Source organism: Tenrec ecaudatus, chromosome 1 (genome assembly GCF_050624435.1).
Source record: "Tenrec ecaudatus isolate mTenEca1 chromosome 1, mTenEca1.hap1, whole genome shotgun sequence".
NCBI lineage: Eukaryota > Metazoa > Chordata > Mammalia > Afrosoricida > Tenrecidae > Tenrec > Tenrec ecaudatus.
Window position 1 is genome coordinate 12006621 of NC_134530.1, and position 18727 is coordinate 12025347.

At 51.8% G+C, this 18727-nt stretch overlaps 2 protein-coding genes across 2 annotated transcripts in view; both read right to left on the minus strand.

The window, feature by feature from the left end:
- The window catches only part of LOC142442701 (vomeronasal type-2 receptor 116-like), a 44575-nt gene extending 33449 nt beyond the window's left edge, over window positions 1-11126 (minus strand). Inside the window, exon 1 of the mRNA XM_075543961.1 lies at window positions 11046-11126. Coding sequence (XP_075400076.1) covers window positions 11046-11126 — 81 coding nt within the window. The remainder of the gene's footprint in view (window positions 1-11045) is intronic.
- On the minus strand, window positions 10672-18727 carry FBXL12 (F-box and leucine rich repeat protein 12). The gene is made up of 3 exons (XM_075546513.1): window positions 18386-18727; window positions 18209-18281; window positions 10672-12056 (listed from the first exon to the last, which is right to left on the minus strand). The coding sequence occupies exons 1-3, from the start codon at window positions 18469-18471 to the stop codon at window positions 11235-11237; spliced, it is 981 nt and encodes a 326-aa protein (XP_075402628.1). The 5' UTR covers window positions 18472-18727; the 3' UTR covers window positions 10672-11234.

The window sequence follows — 18727 nt, forward strand, 5'->3', positions numbered from 1 at the left end:
TTGCTCAGGTCAGTTAACAAATATGTACGTAAATATATTAAGCTTGCACACACACACACACACACAGAGCTCCTGGTAGTTTTCCGATGTTAAATGTCTTTCTTAAACACTCTCAGAGCCGTCTCTTTGAAATGCACCCAGGAAGACAGCAGCCCTATCACCCTGACTCAGTCTAGTTAAAGAAAGATCAGAAGTTTTCATTTACTTGCCTGCTCCCTGTTCATGTTTTGTAAGAGTTTCCATACACGAAATCCAGCATAGGTAAATCTATCGAGACAGTAACTGGATTCATAACGGCCTAGGGAAAACGAATAATAATAAGGACCCAGGGTGTGGCAGGGGGAGATGTGGAAATGATTGTGGTGATACCAGCACAATTCTCCAGAATATCATTGAACAATGATTGTATGGTGTGTGGATAAATAAATAAAGGCTGGGTTGCATGATATGTGGATTGTGTACCAATAAAATGGAAAAAAATAAATACTGGACCCCAGAAAAGAATTTTGAAAATAATTAAAAGATTTGACTCTAAGGGGCGTGTGTGTGCACGTGCGCATGCGTGAGCGTGCATGACCGTACACACGCGTAACCAAAAACCCTATGATGCGGTTCTAGTGTGCAACAATTGGGGTTCCCATGAATAGAATGGTGGCTGTGTGTGTGTGTGTGTGTGTGTGTGCTCCCTGATCTTAAAGGGGTCCCAAGAATAATTGCAATTGGAGTTCTGGCATTAATGTCACGGACCTCCGTGTATCTGAGCGGATATTAAAGTCGATTTAGAACAAGTTAGAGGGCACAAAAGTACCCTTTTCTCATCAAGATCATTTAATGATAGTCATTAAAATGGAACTGCTTTATTAATAACAGTAATTTAATAATAAAACCATCTTAATCATCTTCGTATTTCTAATGGGATCAGATTATAAGCCTTTGTTTTAATGTGATCATTTTAGAGTTTTCATTTTTATTTCCCCCATTATTTTCAGGTTCTTTGACACATCTACTTTGTGTTGATTACTGGCAATACCAGTATGCTATTTGCAATTCTCTTTTGTGCTAGAGAATCTCAGATCATATAAGTCAGGATTAAGATTTCTCCCATCACAGTGGTTTACAGTTGAAGAACATACACACACACACACACACACACACAAAGTGGTCAGCATTGAATGAATTATTTTGCTACGTCACAAAAGGGTATTTTCCTATACAACCCTGATGAGGTAATTAGTTTATTGTGCCAACCTGCTGATAAACACATGGGGTTAATTGAAGGGCGGAGGGATAAATGGCTCCATGAGCCTCACCTTTCTAGTTCTCAAGTCTCTTGCTTTCTGATTGTGGACCAGGGCGCAGCTGCCTTACCCAGTTCCCTGCTTCAACTGACAAGGCTCAGTTCCTGAAAGACATCCCCAAGAAGCAGCCACATGAACCTATCCTGATGCAGCCCTGGGTGCTGGAGCAGCCGTGTGGAGACCCCTGCCAGCGCTCAGATGCTTACACATTCACTGATTCGGCTTTCCTCCTGTAGTAGGTGTCTTTGTGTGTGTTTTGTGAAATGGAAGAGAACTTTGTGGATTGGTGTCGTACGTATCTGTTAATGTTGGACTTGTGGGCTTGGGCAGCACTGGGTTGGGATGTTTTCTAGATATGCACTCAACCTTTATACAAAAAACCTCTCTTACACATGAGTCTATGTGGATTTGTTTCTCTAAAGTACCCAGACTAACACACCTGAGAAGTAAGCTTTCTTGTTAGGACAGGGCCAGGCCTCGCTGAGTGGGCAGGATGAAGGGAGTCGATCTATAATAGGAGCCTACCACCCCTTTCCAGGAAAAAAAAAAACAACCAAAAAAAAAAAAGGTACTCAGAGTTTCCCTGGCAATTACATATTTTTGCCCTACAGTCCATAATCCAGGATTAAATGTAGCCATCATCTGCTTTTGCAACCCCACGGACCATTCCAAAGAAGCCCTGGTGGCATAGTGGGTTCCGGCACTGGGCTGCTAACCACCAGGTTAACGGTTCGGAACCACCAGCTACTCAGAGAAAGAGGAGGCTTTCTATTCCCATCAAGAGTTCCAGTCCTGGAAACCCACAGGGGCACTTCTACCCTGCTCAGAGGGTGGCCATGAGTCAGAATTGACTGAGTTGCAGGGAGTTTGGTTTGGGCTTTGATTCATTCGTTCCAGCGCCCCTGGAGACTTGAAGAAACACCAAATCAGAACTCTCCTTCATAGACCTCAGGCTGCCGCTGGACTTACGGTTTGGGTGCTTGTCAGGGCTCCTCCGCTCTCAGGATTGGCTTTTTCTCCAGGGGCAGCCTGCTGGAGGCAGAGTTTTCATGAGCCCCCTTTGAACCAATATTCGGTATCTTTTTGTTTGTCTGTTTTGTTTCTTTTTTTTAATCATTTTATCTTATCACAATCCATCCATCCATTGTGTCAATCACATTTGTACATTCGTTGCCATCATCATTCTCAAAACAGTTTCTTTCTACTTGAGCCCTTGGTATCAGCTCCTCATTTTCCCCCTCCTTCCCCGCCCCTATTCGGTATCTTTAAGCCAGTAAGAATGTCAAGCACTTGCTTGTCCCTATCCTTGCTCCCAGGTATTTACAAGAGATTCCTAGTGGCCTTTCATGGCCCTGTTCAGAGGTGGCTGCGTGTTGTTGTTTTTTTCTTGGTCCCTCTGGGGATGTCCCAATAACCCTACCAGGACTGGGGTCAATCTCCACTAATGTCAGGGGGACAACGATATTGTCTTTGGCCAGGCACTCCAGGCCAGATTCACGTGAGAACCGGAGGCGGGTTCTCACATGCGCTCATAGGTAGGAGGCTCATAGAAGCGCTCCAGCCGGCCCACAGGAAGGAAGTTTGCATTTCTCTAGCAACCTACTGACTTCCCCCGGAGTTTTGGGGTGCCGGAACTAAGTGTTTTAGGCCCTTAAATTGATTCATGAGGCTTGTTTGGGCTCAAGTCCAAAAGAGAGAGCGAGACGTCCTGCGTATAGAGGCCAAGAGATCAAACACATTGACTTGCAGCCAATCTGAGAGGCATCCGTTTATTTGAAGTGGGGGCTGTTGTTTATGATATTGGGAGACTTGTTTATTATATTAGGGGGGTTGTTATTTATTTGCATTGGGGGCTTGTTCTTGTTGTTAGGTGTTTGACCCACGTCGACCCCATGTGCAACCAGATGCATCACTGCCTGGTCCCCGCAATTGTTCCTGAGTAGAAGGAACAGGCTGCCCACGTCAGGGGCATTAACCTTAGGAATGGCATGGAAACATCAGGGGGCTTACAGACTGGAAAACAGGACTGCACCCCAGGGTGACCCAGCTGGACAGGAAAGGCTCTCCTGCAGGGGGCGCTGTGGGAGCTCCTTTTACACCAGGTTTGACACCCCCCACCTGTGGGTTTCTGAAATTATTTGCACCGGGGCATTGGTTGCTCGAAAGGATTTGCTGGGTGGCGGATACTGTGGGCACCAGATTGTTCCTTGTGATGAGAAAGGGGAGAACATTCCAGGGCGGCTGGCTGCGGATGCCTGCTTAGCTCAAGTGCGACCCTTGGGGAGTGTTAGCCATGCTCCCTCCACTCCACCCCAGCGCCCCTGAATGGCTTACACTCCTACCACCAATCTTCCATGCAGCCGCCCCAACAACAGGATATTCCACAGCAAAGGGGAACCCCAAAGCAGAGAAACCTCACTGCTGACATTGATGCGATTTGCCAGGTAGAGGATAAGGACCTAGGCCTTCAGAAAAGGGGTCAGTAGGTCATTACTGAATGGCAGCAACCACGGCCCTGCGTTTGCTGCAGGGCTTGAGATGCTACCCTGGTATAGGGCAAGGTGGTGTGGAGAACCACCCCGGGGTGCCTGTGGCTAGTCGGGACTCATTCTATACACCAGGGGCCCTTCTACACTAACTGGCCCAACACCTCCAAGAACACCCCCAGGGCAACTGGGAGTGGCTGAAATTCCCTGTGGTGAGCTCTACAGAACAATTAGCCTGGAAAAGGGAGGGGGGCTGTCCCTTGGCCAGACTGTTTCCACCAGTTCCGCAGACACACCCAGGTGTTAGCCAGGGCATTCTTCCGAAGCTGCGGACAACTGAAGATGCTGGACGCTCTCCACACATTCTTCACCGTGGCAATCATGGCCACCCCACTGGAGACACTGGCCGTTCCTGGAAGCACTGGGGCTGGGAAGGGCAAGTGGTGAGAAGCGCCCACATCAGGTCCATCCAGTAAAATGCAAGCAGTCGTTGGGGGATGCTGTCCAGGCAGTTCCCAGTTTGCAGTTCCGTATGGGGTGTCCCTGTGGGGACACAAGGCCAGTGCAAGCCAGTGCAAGAAGCAAGCTCGGAATTACTCAGGGACAGGCTTTGAGGTTGCGTTCAAGTGTAGTAACCCAGCTTAAGACCAAGAACTCCATTTTATTTTAAACGGCCTTCCACCCCCTGCTAGCAGCTAGCCCCCTCTCCCCCCTCCCTGCTCTCCTGACAGACCTTGACTCTCTGGAGATGTCTCCGCGATCTGCCTGCCCAAAGGGCTAGAAATGTAAACTCTCCTGTTAGACCTTGAACGATGACCTGCAGCTGGGCTGTTCCCCCTGCCCAGCCCCCTCCCTCCTCTTTTACCCTGCCAGCCTGTTAGGAATTTCTCTCCCCACTGCTTGGAAGTATAAAAATCCTGGATTTTCTTTATCCTGGGTCAAGAGTTTTCCAGGCTCTAGGCTACTCTGGAACCAGCTGTTTATAAAGCCTCTGATTATTAATCAAGCAGGGTGGTTGATCTCACCGGGAAGTCATTCACCGCAATACCTGTAAACTCAAGTCTAGCCCTAGGGGCCGAAAACCACAGTTGGGCTGGTTTGTCCAGTCCCTGAAAGAGAGACACTCTTCCTCCCAAGGACTACATACTGGGACAATGACAAAAGAAGATTATTGGACAAGCTCTCCCTCAACACAAGAACACTTTGTTCTAACAATCCCCGGCATTCTGTGATGCTCACCTTCCCAACGCTATTGCTGAAGACAAAATGGGTCCATAAGGAAATGTGGTGAAGAAAATTGATGGTGACCGACTCTCAAAAGATATAGCTTCTGGAGCAACAAAGCCCACATGGAAGAAGCACACCAGCTGTGTGATCACACGGTGTCAAGGTATCAGGCATCATCAGAACAAAAAATCTTACCATAGTGAATGAGCAGGGGGAGTGTAGGAGGCGGTCCGCTGGTCCAGGTGTTTCTTGGTAGGTGACCAATTAGTCCCCTGTGCCTCTGTGTCTTTGCAGACAAAAAGCATTGCAAAATAACTCAGTTATTTATGACCTTGCAGCTAAAAACATTGAGAGATAACTCAGTTATTTATGACTTCCTTAAGATTCTTTTGAATCTTGCATCTAGCTCAGAAGCAAAAAAGCCCACATGGAAGAAGCACACCGGCCAGTGTGATCATGAGGTGCCAAGGGACCAGGTATAAGGCATCATGCACAAAAAAAAAAAGATATGTGTGTGTATGTATATATATGTGTGTATGTATGTGTATATATGTGTATGTATGTATATATACCATAGTGAATGAAGGGGGGAGTGCAGAGTGGAGACCCAAGGCCCAAGTGTCGGCCAATGGAGATCCCCTCATAGAGGGGTTTAGGAGAGGAGATGGGTTAATTAGGGTGCGAGGTAGTACCGATGAAAGAACACAGCTTTCCCCCAGATCCTGGATGCTTCCTCCCCCCAACTACCATGATCCAAATTCTACCTTGCAGGGCTGGTACATATGAGGGCTGGAGGCACAGGGAATCCAGGGTAGATGATAACCTTCAGGACCAAGGGTGTGAGGGGCGATGCTGGGAGAGTGGAGGGTGAGTGGGTTGGAAAGGGGGAACTGATTACAAGGATCCACATGTGACCTCCTCCCTGGGAGAGGGACGGCAGAGAAGGGGGGGAAGGGAGACTCCGGATAGGGCAAGATATGACAAAATAATGATGTATAAATTACCAAGGGCACATGAGGGAGGGGGGAGCGGGAAGGGAGGGGGAAAAAAAGAGGACCTGATGCAAAGGGCTTAAGTGGAGAGCAAATGCTTTGAAAATGATTAGGGCAAAGAATGTACGGATGTGCTTTATACAATTGATGTATGTATATGTATGGATTGTGATAAAAGTTGTATGAGCCCCTAATAAAATGTAAAAAAAGAAAAGAGGAGGAAAAAAAAGAAATTTATTAGGGCAAAGAATGTACAGATGTGCTTTATACAATTGATGTATGTATATGTATGAACTGTGATAAGAGTTGTATGAGCCCCTAATAAATTGTTTTAAAAGTAAATAAATAAGATTTGTTTAAAAAAGAAAAGGATGATGGCGGCATATGTGCACATGCGCTTGACACACTGGATGAATGTATGGATAGTGATAAGAGATGTAAGAGTCCCCAGTAAACGTATTTTTTAAAAAAGACAAAGAAGGAGGTTGTGAGAGCTTCCTGGGAGAGGCAGCGGGCGTGCTTGTGTTTGCCAGATATTGCAGTCCGCGTGGCCTTCCCGGCCCTTGGAGCAGTCATCAGTCGGCACTGGGCCATGTGTACTGCCCTGGTGGCATAGTGGTTACAAGTTGCGCTAGTAACATCCAGGTCAGTAGTTTGAAACCACCAGGTGCTCTGTGGAGGCTTATAGGGTTTTCTGCTCTGGACGGGAGTTAGCATCTCCGAAATCCACAGGGGCAGTTCTACCCTGTCCTCTAGGGTCGCTATGGGGCAACGAGGACTCCATAGCAGTGAGGGTTTGTTTTTTTGTTTGTTTGTTTGTTTGTTTTGGGGGGTGCAGGCCAGATTTGCCACCATTTGTTGATGTGTTGCAGGGCCTCTGGCGGGGGCTCAGTCCACTGTTGCAAAGAATGGCTGTCACATCACACCCCTTGCTTCAGGACGCCATTCGTGCAGCAGGGGAGCGGACGGGCAATGGAAGGTATAGCCATGCTGTCAGCCCTGCCCCCGTCCTGCCCCTCCTGGCTGGTGACGTGGATTTCTCAGTTGCTGTCCATGTTCCTTGGGTGCCAAGGTGGTGCTCCGTGGGGAGAAGCCATGGAGGGGAGAGTATGGGTTTGCTCACTTGCATGCATAGGGGCTTGCCACAGGCCAGTGGCAGTGCCCAGTGCCCATCCGCGTTAAAGCAAAACAGTAATTGTCATCAGGAGGGAGGCCCATGCAATCCACTTGCTACCATTTGGCAGGGGGCCTGGACAGGGTTTTACTGCCCAACCGCCAGGGGACAGGTCTGCACCTTTGCAGCAAGCAGCTGTGGCAACCCCTGCAAGCCTTTCTTTAGACTCTGCTCTGTCCTGAGTCTCCTCGCTCGTCAATAGCCCAAAGGCCCTGCCATCGTGATGCCGTTTTCCAACGGAGCTCCTCAGCCACCTGTTTGGCAGGAGCCTGCTCTATGGTGCAGAGCTGGCTGGGTCATTTGCCGGAGTATCTCCCGGTGGGGTAAGCAAGCTGTAGGCCAAGTATGTGAAACATGCCTGTAGCCGTGGGCCAGGTGTCTTTCCAGAAATCCATCCCCCACAAAGCCCGCTGGTCCACAAGCCAGTCCTGTTTTCTCAAGTGTGCGAAGCAAGATGTGAGTCCACTGTATGCCACCCAGCTGTCTGTGCATAGGATTATAGGGCTGGATTCAGGCCGAGCATTTAGCTTGACGGCCATTGACCCACATACCACAAGGGTTACCTCAAGCTGAGCTGCCTGTGTCCTGAGCCTCTTCTGGTGCCCTTGCATTTGGGGCTTTCCAACCTGGGTGGTCCTGAGCTTTGTGGATTGTCTTCCTTGGTGATGTACATACGTTACTGGCCCAAGGAGCTGGTGTAGCTCAGCACTCGGGACAAGCTGATAGGGAGTTTCTCTGCTGCAGGTACGTGTGCCACCCCTGCCAGTGGTTGGGGGAAGAAAACTCAGCTTTCTATGGAATAGTATGTGCATCGTCACTGGAATGGCCACTAGACCCTTAGGGTAGCTGGAGACATCCGATTCACATTTCTGCCCTGCGATTCTAGTCCCTAAAACCTGTACCTGCTGTACGGCCACTTCAGCGGCATGGACCGCCTGATCTGCCTCATGTGAATTGTGGTGTGGCGAAGAGTATTAAAAGTACCATGGACTGCCAAAAGAACCAGCCAATCTGTCTCGGAAGAAGTACCGCCAGAGTGCTGTCAGGAGAGATGCGTCCCGGGAGGCCATGGGGTTTGGTAAAACAGTGGGGCAGCCAAAAAGAGGAAGATCTTGGACAAGACGGATGGACCCAGCAATGGGCTCAAGTCTAAGAACCACTGGTGTAGGGCAGAGGCTTGCTATGGGTCGGAACCAACTCGATGGCACCTGACAAGGGCATGATCACCAGGCTCCTTTGGCGACATCATATACCAGTTGCAAATGATTGTAGATGGTCCTACGGTTGGTTTTCCTGTAGGACTGTACCTAGTCTCCACTCCCATAGTTGGGACCCAAATCCCAGGAGAATATGCCGTCTTTGCTGCCTGTGTTGGGCTAAGTTTTCTAAAGAATCGAAACCAGTGACGCTCATGTATGTGCCAGAAAGAATTCTGAACTGAGAAAGTGACCCAGCCAGATCCAACTCAAATCCAGGGGTCCGAGACTCCAGACAGCTGTCGGTGGATGAAACCAGAAGGCAAAGAGCTGGGAGGTCCCACATAGGTGAGTGCGACGTCTGGCTCACCGGATGACTAGGATTTCACACACATAGGATGAAGCTCGGAGTCTAACAAAGCACTCGGTCCATGTCAGCTCGTGACTGTCCTGCATGTCCTTGATAGGGCAGCTCTGAGGCCTTCCATTCAGTTCTGGCAGAAGGCCATGGCTGGGGGTGACAGGGCAGGGATCAGCTCTGCCTGAGGTCGTGACCCCATGACCCTTAAGGGCAAATGCCCATGGAGCGTCCCTAAGGCTGTTAGTCCCCCACCAGGGTGAGCCTGGAAGGCAGACACCTCGTTGACTCCTGCCAGCTAGGGAGAGCCAAGCACCAAGTTTTTACAGACGAGTTGTTCAACTGTTAGAGGCGTGGAACCAGCCGTTGTTGGTATGCACCAGAGGCATACATGGGACAGGAGGGCACCTAACAAGGCGGGCAGACTAGAGCAGTGGTTCTCAACCTTCCTAATGCCGCCACCCTTGAATACAGTTCCTTGTGTTGTGGTGACCACGCCCCCAACCATAAAAATTATTTTTGTTGCTACTTCATAACTGTAATTTTGCGACTGTTATGAATTGGGCGAACCCTGTGAAAGGGTCATTCGACCCCCAAAGGGATGGAGACCCACAGGTTGAGAACCACTGCTCTAGTGCCTCCCTTTCCTGTTAGGTGTCCACCCCTGGCTCGTCCCCCTCCTGTTATGTGTATGCCTCTTACACAACCCCTCCTGCTCCGTATGTGCTTACAGTGGCCTGTGTGCCTGATTACCTAACACTCGTGAGAATAAACTCTCTGCTCGGGCCTGGCTCCTGAAGTCATGATTGCAGAGGTGAGCCCTTGTAAGCTTTATCTTGTCTGATGTCTCTTTAATTACCTCTCAATTACACAACTTCCCCTCAGACCCATTCAGTCCTGAAGGCTGGTCGCCCACATCAGTCCTCCCTGTCCCCAAACAAACCAAAGACCCCCAATGTCCCCTTTGGGTTTCTAAGACTAAATCTTTATGGGAGCAGCCTCCTCTTTCTCCCACAGAACAGCTAGCAGGTTCAAAAGGCTGACCTTGTGGTTAGCAGCCCAATGAGCATCCCACTACACTATGGCCCCTCCCTCTCCGAGCCCCCAAACCAAAAACTTTGGACTCTTGACTCATAGCAAACCCAACACAAGGTTTCCAAGGCTGTAAATCTTTATAGGGACAGATAGCTCCATCTTCCTCCCTGGAGGCAGCTGGTGGATTTGAATTTCCAACCTAGGATTAGCAGTCCAATGCTTACCCGAAAATGCAGAGGTGTTTTCTCTTTCCCTCGTGACCCCAAGTTTCTCCAGTCTCTCCCCGCAGAATGGCCCCCCATGTACCCCACCCCCATGCCCCATGCTGGAACTGCTGATTTGATAACACTGGGCATTCCACCCAAGCCATGGCCATGAAAGGAACCACCCCCACCCACCGCCTGCCCACGCAGGACAGAGAGCTCCACGGCTGGGGTGCACATGCCCCTCCACAGCCAGCTCACAAGTAGCACGTTGAGGATTACTGGTCACCTGAGTCTTTCAAATTGTTCAGGCTTCACAAACAGGAAACCTGTGCCATCTGGGAGCCCGTCTGACCTTGTTTCACCCCCAACCCCACCCCACTCACTTTGCCACATGGGCTTCCTACCTGCTTCCAGAAAATGCCAAGTACGCTCCCACCTCGGGGACCTTTGTCTTCTTCCTGCCCAGCCGTTCCCTGGCCACTCAGCTCAGAGGCCTGCCCTGTCTCCCTCCCTCCCTCCCTCATCAGCATCACCCTCTTCCTCATCTCAAAGGCTCTGAAACGACTCCAGGGCCAGTGCCTTTGAACTGCCCCAGGACCAGGTCTGGTGCGGTCTGTGGCCCAGAGCAGAATGTGGAAAAGAGCCAGTGCTTAGTGTGAATACACTAAAGACTACTTTGGGAAAGAAGAAGAAGGAAAAAAAAGATGAGTTTCCTTTAATAGCAAAATAACCTGTGTAGTGGAAAATACAGCATAGAAAATACAACTCTGAACTTTAACACTGATCATCAAACCACAGGTCTCAGTTGCACCTTCTCTCCGTACCCGCGCCTGCGTGTAGGTATAAAATTCAAAAGTGGGCAAGTGGGAGCACAGGCGCAGTCTTTAGTGCCTCCCAGGAAGGGCGAGAGGGGGTCCCTGACTCTTGCCCAACACTTCTGCATCCACCCTGTCCCTTTGGGAAGGACCATGTCAGGACCAGAGGCCGGTAAAGAGTAAGGTTTTGTGACACTGCCATGAGGTAGCTGCGGTCCCCGGTGGTGGCTGCGGGGACGGGGCCTCAGAGAGGCTGACCGGTGTGACGGAGGCCACACAGCTGGCAAACACGAAGGCGGGCCCGCAGTCTGGAAGCTCCACTTCTCTCTCTGCTGCCATGGCGCCTCTGGGCTCCGTCAGGGGGCCCGCCCTCTTCAAGGTGCTGCTCTGAGCAATGGTCAAGGCTGTGAAGGGCAGGGGCGCCAGGTCTGAGGAGCAGCAGCCCCGTCACATCCACCAGTCCATGGACTCTTTGGGGCAGGCCCTAACGATGACCATACAGTGGGGCAGCCCCTTACACAGGAGCTTCTCGGCCTCCTGGCCCTCCCAGCCCAGCCCCTGCAGCTCCAGCACCCTGAGCTTGGGCATGGCGAGGCAGGAGGAGAGGATTTCCGCCGGCGAGGGCATTTCCGGGGTGATGAGCGGGCCCAGCAGGCACAGGCTTTCCAGGGACGGCATGCCCTCCAAGACCGACAGGCCCGGGGCAGAGAGGCCCCGGACGGTCAGCCGGATCTTGCGCACATCTCGGAGGTGGCGGCTGATGGCCAGCAGGGTGCTGTCAGCCGAGAGCGTGCAGCCCAGCACCTCCAGTCTCTGCAAGTAGCTCATCTCCTGCAGGCTGGCGTCCAGGCCCGTCTCGGTCACTCGGTAGGTGCCGCCCAGCACCAGCGAGCGCAGGGCACGGAAGCGCGTCAGGCCCTGCAGGTGCTCGTCCCGGAAGGCGGGCACGCGGTCCAGCACGATGCACTCAAGCAGGGGCAGCACTGTGGGGTCCTGCTCCTTGAGGAGCCAGACCATGGAGATCTCGCAGCTGTGCAGCTCCAGGGTCCGCAGGGTGCAGGGCAGGCTGGTGATGGGCACCATGGTCAGGTCGGCCACATGCAGGCACAGGCGCCTCAGGTTGGGGCACTTGTGGCCCAGCGCCCTCATCAGGGCGGGGGACAGCTGCGGAGCCTGGGAGCCAGAGAACAGATAGCCGCCCATCCGCAGGGAGTGGAGCCGGGTCGCCATGTACCGGCGCAGGAGGTGCCACATGACCTTAGGCCGCATCTGTAAGAGCCAGAAAGCGGGGTGAGGGGGCCAGAGGAGCAAGGCTCCCAAGGCCCCAAGCAATCCATGACCCCTCCCAGGGGCAACAAGATCATGTGCCCCCACCCTTTTGAGTTTTAGGACTTCAAACGTAAGCAACGTGGGGAGTGAGGAGGCAAACCGCAAGGTCAACTCCGAACCCCCATGGTGCAGGTTCACGGCTGTCCTACAAGGTCACTCTGAGTGGGCACGGAGAGGACAGCAGGGAGAACCACAGGAAGCATGAAAACAGAGCTCCCCACCAGTCCTCTCCTTCTCAAATGACCACCTCTAGTGGAAACAAAGTCAGGCAAAATCACACAAAAAGGGGGGGAAAGCACCTAGGGTAAAATTAAGCCTACACTTAATTTAAAAAAAAAAACCCTTTCCCCCCTAACATTTTAAAAGCATAGTCTGAATTTTATCCCCCAAAAGTATATGTGTTGTGAATCCTAACCTCTAGTGCCCATAATCCCATTTAGGAATGGGTTGTCTTTGTGATGTTCATCAGACAGGGTTAGTGTAGGGCATGTTGGGTGTTATCTTGTGTGGGTTCTTATAAACATCACTCCCCCCCAAAAAAAAACCACCAGCTCACTGCTTTTGGGTCAATTCCGACTCACAGCCACTCAATAGGGCAGGTGAAACTGCCAGCGGGTTTCTGAGACTGTGACTCTTGAAGGCAGTGGGAAGTCTCTTTGTGGTCTCTCAAGAGCAGCTGGTGGCTTCAAACTGCTGACTTTGCGGTGAGCAGCGCAGCATGTAATCAATGATGCCACCAGGGGATCCTGGCCACCAACAGCTAACTCAAAACAGTAGGAGCCAGGGCTGGTAAAACTGTCAATGGACTCTATGTCAATGGGCGAATCACCTCTCGTGGGAAACAAAAAAGGAAAGGACACTCTTCCAGGCTGATGGAGTCAACGCTGGCCGCGAAGTGAAGCAGCACCTCTCCCTGAGCTTGCCGGTGTGCAGGGGGGCGGGGAGGGGGGCTGCCCTGGCCAGCCATCTGGTGGTTTCTAACGAACTTACAGGACACCTGCTTCAGATGCCCGGGGTCTCTCTGGAAGGGTAGACAGGAAGTGTGCACATCTGCTGCCTCAGAAGACCACCTGACTGGGAGGGCTGGTGAAGTGGTTTTTATTCACATCTTTCACATTTTGAAACCTGTGGAATTACCACTCCTTGTTTTGATCCGTCTGAATGTCCACAGTGCCTGACCCAGCAATACCTCTGCTGGGGGAGTCACTGGAGAAGCACTAGTCTCTGGTACCAAGGTTTTACCAGCAAAACTGGTGTGTGGGGGAGGATAAACTCTCCCCTGGTAAGACAATAGCCACCTTAGTAGCAACCCAAAACCAAGTGTACCGACGGCCAGTTCCCTGGGTAAGTCCCCAAAGCGTGCAGGGCTTGCAGGGGAGAGGTTAACCCAATACTCTGGCAAGGGGAAAACCAGGCAAGGAAGCCAGCCTGGTGATGGTTCAACAACACGACCAGCAGAGTCCCCGGCTTTGACCGATCCGTGTGAAGAAGGTTGAAAGGCCCGTTGTTATGTCACCAATAGACTTAGCCCACGAAAGCAAAGCGCCATGGTACCATGGAACCAGGAGGGAGGGGCTTCACACAGTTAGTGGGAAAATGAAAGCCAGGAACTCCCGCCCTCATCTCTAGCTTACCTGGTGTCAGGGGCTGAGTTGTGCCCCCTCCCCCCACCACCTGGCCCCAGATCCTAACCCTGTTTCCCCGTTTCTCATCCCATGTGGGAACAGGCCTTCTCTTTTGTTAAAGAGGCAGGATCCTGCTGGGAAAAAAGAAACCAGGGGCACCGAGTCAATTCCAACTGGTCGCCACCCTAGAAGGGGTTTCCAAGGCTCTACCTCTTTATCAGAGCAGAGAGCCTCATCTTTCTTCCCAGCTGTGGCTGGTGGGCTTGAACCGTCAACCTTGTGGTTGGCAGGGCAGCAGTTTCCCCACAGTGCCCCCAGGGCTCCTGGAGTTGGTCCTAAACATGCAGCCCTGGGTGAGAGCTGGGCTGCTGAAGCCGAGGTCAGTGGTTTGCGCCTACCAGGAGCGCCCTGCGAGAGAGGCCTGGTGGTCGGACTGCGTAAAGATGACCCACGGGGAAAGGCTTTGAGGGGAAGGTCTACACTCTCATGTTGGGTTTCCTTGGGTTGGCTTGACAACTGAGGGTAATGGCTGTGTGTGTAATCCATCTCGTGATACAAGGGGGCTTCGAAAAGGTCATGGAATGGAAAGATCATGGCATTTACCCACAAATGCTTCAGAGTCCCCTCATATAGAAGATTTCACAAGAAAGCAGAGGGGGAGAGACCCACCACAGGACCGCCAGGGATCTTAGGAAGAGAAGCTGTAAGCAGACAAGGACTTTCTCCCAGCGCCGACAGAGTCCTGTCCATCCCACGCCTTGAATCTGACTTCCAGTCTCCGAGATGGAGGGAAGAGATGTTTTGTTAAAATTCCTGTTGTAGCAGCCCTAGATCCCTAAACCAGACACCAAATCAACAGAGTCCCTAAACCAGACACCAAATCAACAGAGTGCAACTGCTCCCCAGAGCTGACTTTCTGAGGCTGTGAATCTCGTTACCCCATGGAGCAGCCACCTTTGCGGCTAGCAGCCCAGCTCATCACTCATTACGCCAACAGGACACCTCAGATCACTAAACGTACTGTCAAGTCAATTCCGACTTACAGCAACCCGTCACAACAGGGCAGAACTGCCCCCGTGAGTTTCCGGGGCTGTAAGCCTTTACAGGAGTAAAATGTCTCATCTTCTTCTGGCACAGCGGTTGGTGGTTTTGAACTGCCACCCTTTTGGTGAGCAGCCCAAAGCATAACCCAACAGCTATTGTTTTTGCCAGGCACCGTGCCTAGCATTAGACTGGAGCTCACGCAGGGCCAGGCCATGCTGCAGGCATGTCGCAGGAAAATTCTTGGGCAGCTCATGTGCTAGTAAGCATCCGAGCCAAGACTGAAACGCAGGCCAACTTCAAAGCCCCATCTCACTCACGCTCAAGGTGTCCCCTGCACTCCACGGCCCTGTCCAGCTACCTGGCTGCAAATGCACAGCCCTGCCAGGAAGAGTCCCAGCTGGTCACGGGGATGAGCCTACCGAAGGGAGAGGGCACCAGGGAGTGACTGTCAGGGCGTCTGCCCTCCTCTGTGGTGATAAGGCCCCTGTTCTCACAAGGAGGATTCTTCACACTGTGTACTGTCTCTGATGCATTCTCCACCGAAAAACACCCACGCTCAACTCACAGCTCAGGCCATATAGGACACAACTGAACAGCTAGCTCCCCAGGGCTTAAAAACCACACCAACTGCCCTCCTCCGTGCCTCCGCAGAGGGGAAACCATCCAAGAGGGGAGGGAGTGGCTTGAGAGCTCTCTGTCCTAACAGCCGTCTTACTTATCTGGTTCCTTAACAGAAATTCCACAAGCCCAGGTGGCTTTCACAATCAGGGATGTTGTTAAATTGTCACAGTTTAGAAGACTAAGAGGATGAACTCAAGGTACTGACTGACTGGGGAGGAGGGGCGGTGCCTTTGTCTCCTCAGCTTTGATCCCTGGGCTCCTTGGTGACCTTATGGCATCTGTCTTCTCCCATCTCAGCTTCTTTAATCCCTTGCCTAATCCGCCCCTTTCCGATCTCAAGAGAGATTGGTGCAAGGTATGCCCTCAGGGACCCTTTCTCAAGACCACCACCAGACAATCCATTCCCAAATGAGATCATAACCTCAGGCACAGGGTTTAGAATTTGCAACAAAAACATATATTTTGTCCTCTCCCCCCACTATCATGATCTCAATTCTACCTTACAAATCTAGCTAGACCAGAGGAAGTACTCTGGTACAGATAGGAACTGGAAACATAGGGAATCCAGGACAGATGATCCCCTCAGGACCAATGCTGAGTGGTGATACCAGGAGGGTGGGGTGGAAAGGGGGAACCGATTACAAGGATCTACATACAACCCCTCCCTGGGAGATGGACAGCAGAAAAGAGGGTGCAGGGAGACAGTGTAAAACATGACAAAATCATAATAATTTATAAATTATCAAGGGTTTGCGAGGGAGGGGCAGCGGGGAAGGAGGGGAAAAAATGAGGAGCTGATACCAAGGGCTCAAGTGGAAGGCAAATGTTTTGAGAATGATGACGGCAACAATGTGCAAGTGTGCTTGACACAATGGATGGATGGATGGATTGTGATACGAGTTGTATGAACCCCCAATAAAATGGTTTTTAAAAAAAAACATTATGGGCGTGGGGGGGGTAGACGACCCACAAGTCAATCCACAACAAGCACAATAGAAAAATGGATCATCAAATGGTGGTATATCCATTACATAGCACAAAAAGAATGAAGTTAAATGGCACATGCCCATGAGGGAAATAAACTCCTGAAAGCAATCTTGTGTGACTAAAGTTCTCACTCACTGCCATCGGCTCCATTCTGACCAGTAGCGACCCTACAGGACAAGGTGGAACTGTTCCCTGGGAATTTCCGAGACTGAGATTTCTTACAGGAGTAGAAAGCCCCATCTTTCTCTCTTGTGGAAGGCCTAGTAGCTTCAAACTGCTGAATAGCACCTTCTCTCCCCCGTGGAGCTGGGTGATGGTTTTGAATGGCTGACCTGATGGTTCACAGCCCAATGCGTAACCACTGCGCCACCAGAGGGCTCCTGGGTGAATAAAGCTAGTTGCACATAAAGACACAATAGGATGATGGTGTTCCTTGGGGTGGGTCCCATCCAGTGGACTCCAACTCAGAATAACCCACCACCACCCCCTCAACAGAATGAAACACTGGCCGGTCCTGCACCGCCCTCACAATCACTGCCACATGTGAGCCCACTGTTGAAGGCCCGACCCACAGCAGTCCATCTGTTCAATGATGGCTGTCGACTCTGCCGAGCGCAACACCACACCCGCTCAACACCCTTCTCCGTCAAGAAAACATCAGCTAAACGGCACAGTGGCATTACATGAACTTGAAAAAATGTGCTCAGAACGCTATGTGTTACCTATGGACACAGATGAAATCAATCAAAATAGGAAAGGAAGGCTAAGAACCCACTTAATAACCGAGGCTGCCTCTGAGGGGTTTGAAAGAGAGCAAGGAGATGTATGTTTTATGTGTACAGCAAGAGCCTGCAAATGCTGGAAGCCTTTCAGAAAAGAAACACGCTCAGATCTTCCACGAAAAGAGACAGGAGAAAAGTGGAAAGACTGCACCTTGTCAAGTCAGGAAACGTTCAAGATGCAGAAAAATAAGGCTGCCTCATTGCGTGCTGGCTGTCACAGGATTCACTGTGGACAGAGGAGCTTCAAAAAGTTTACAGAAAACCGAGTGAAAACCGAGTGAAAAGATCAGGGAAGCCCCCTGGCGTGTGCATCCACGCACCTATGTATGTCTCTAACACATACACAGCTATGGCCAAAGGTTAAAATAAGCTTGATTTAGGTTGTGAGCTACATGGCTGTTTGTGATAGCATCCTCCGTGTACTTCTGGGCATTTGAGCTATTTCTTAAGAAAAACAGAAAAAAAAATAAACAATGCTAATGGAAGACGAGGAAAATGGTTAGATTGCTCTAGTCTGACCAGGAATTCTGGAAACTCAGTTGACTCCGAACAAGTATTTACCCATGGCGCATCCTCCATCAGTAGGGACAATGCTTGCTGGCGTGAACACAGACAGCACTTGGTCTGGACTTGATTAGGGAGACCCCATTTGGTCTCAGCAGAACCGGGATCCGTTGGGTTCTCAATGGCTGATTCACCCACAGTCGGCCTTTCTTCCCAGGCAGATGCTTCCGGGTAGACAGGAACCTTCCGCCCTTTCCGCTGGCAGGTCTGCCCTCGGGTCACTTATTGTAATGCTGCCCGCCCTTAGGCGCTGCTCTAAGCCTTTTGCCTGTACGCGCTCCGTGACCCTCGTGACCCCAGGGTCTGTTCTTGAGGCCCATTGTGGAGCTGGAGAAACTGAGGCTCAGAGAGGCTAGGGAGCCTGTGCGAGGTCCCAGAGGAGCAGGGAGGGGCCCATCTCACAGACCGCAGCCGGAATCCCACCCTACAGTCCCAAGGCAGCAGGGGTGGCCCACCCGACCCCACGTACCGTGTAGAGTGTCAGGTCCACGTGTCGCCACAGCCACTGGTCGTCCACCAGCCTCTTCCAGCTGTGACAGACCCTGGGGGAGGGGAGCCGCCGTTAGAACGCCCCCGGCCCCGGTCTGCCTCTCCGCATACACCCCCCAACCGGCCGTCCCCCCCGCGGGGCGGGGCGCGGCGGCACCTGGAGATGCGGATCCGGTCCCGGACCGGCAGGTAGGAAAAAATCTCCAGCAGGACCGAGTCGGGGAGGTCGTGCAAAGACGCCATGGTCCCACTGCGGGCACTTCCGCTTCCGGCTAAGGGGGCGCGGGCCGGGTGGGGTGGGCTAGCGCTTCGGGGAGCCCGAGACGAAGGCAGGGGAGGAGCGAGGAGCGGCTTCCAGGACCCAGCGGGGAGCCTCGCCTCTCCGGTCTTCTCGCGGTGACTCGGCTAGGCCCCGGCCAGCTCCGCCCCAGGTCGGCACCGGCGCCGAACACCAGACGCTCTGACTAGGGCTGAGTCTCAGGCCGGGGTTAAGTGAGGG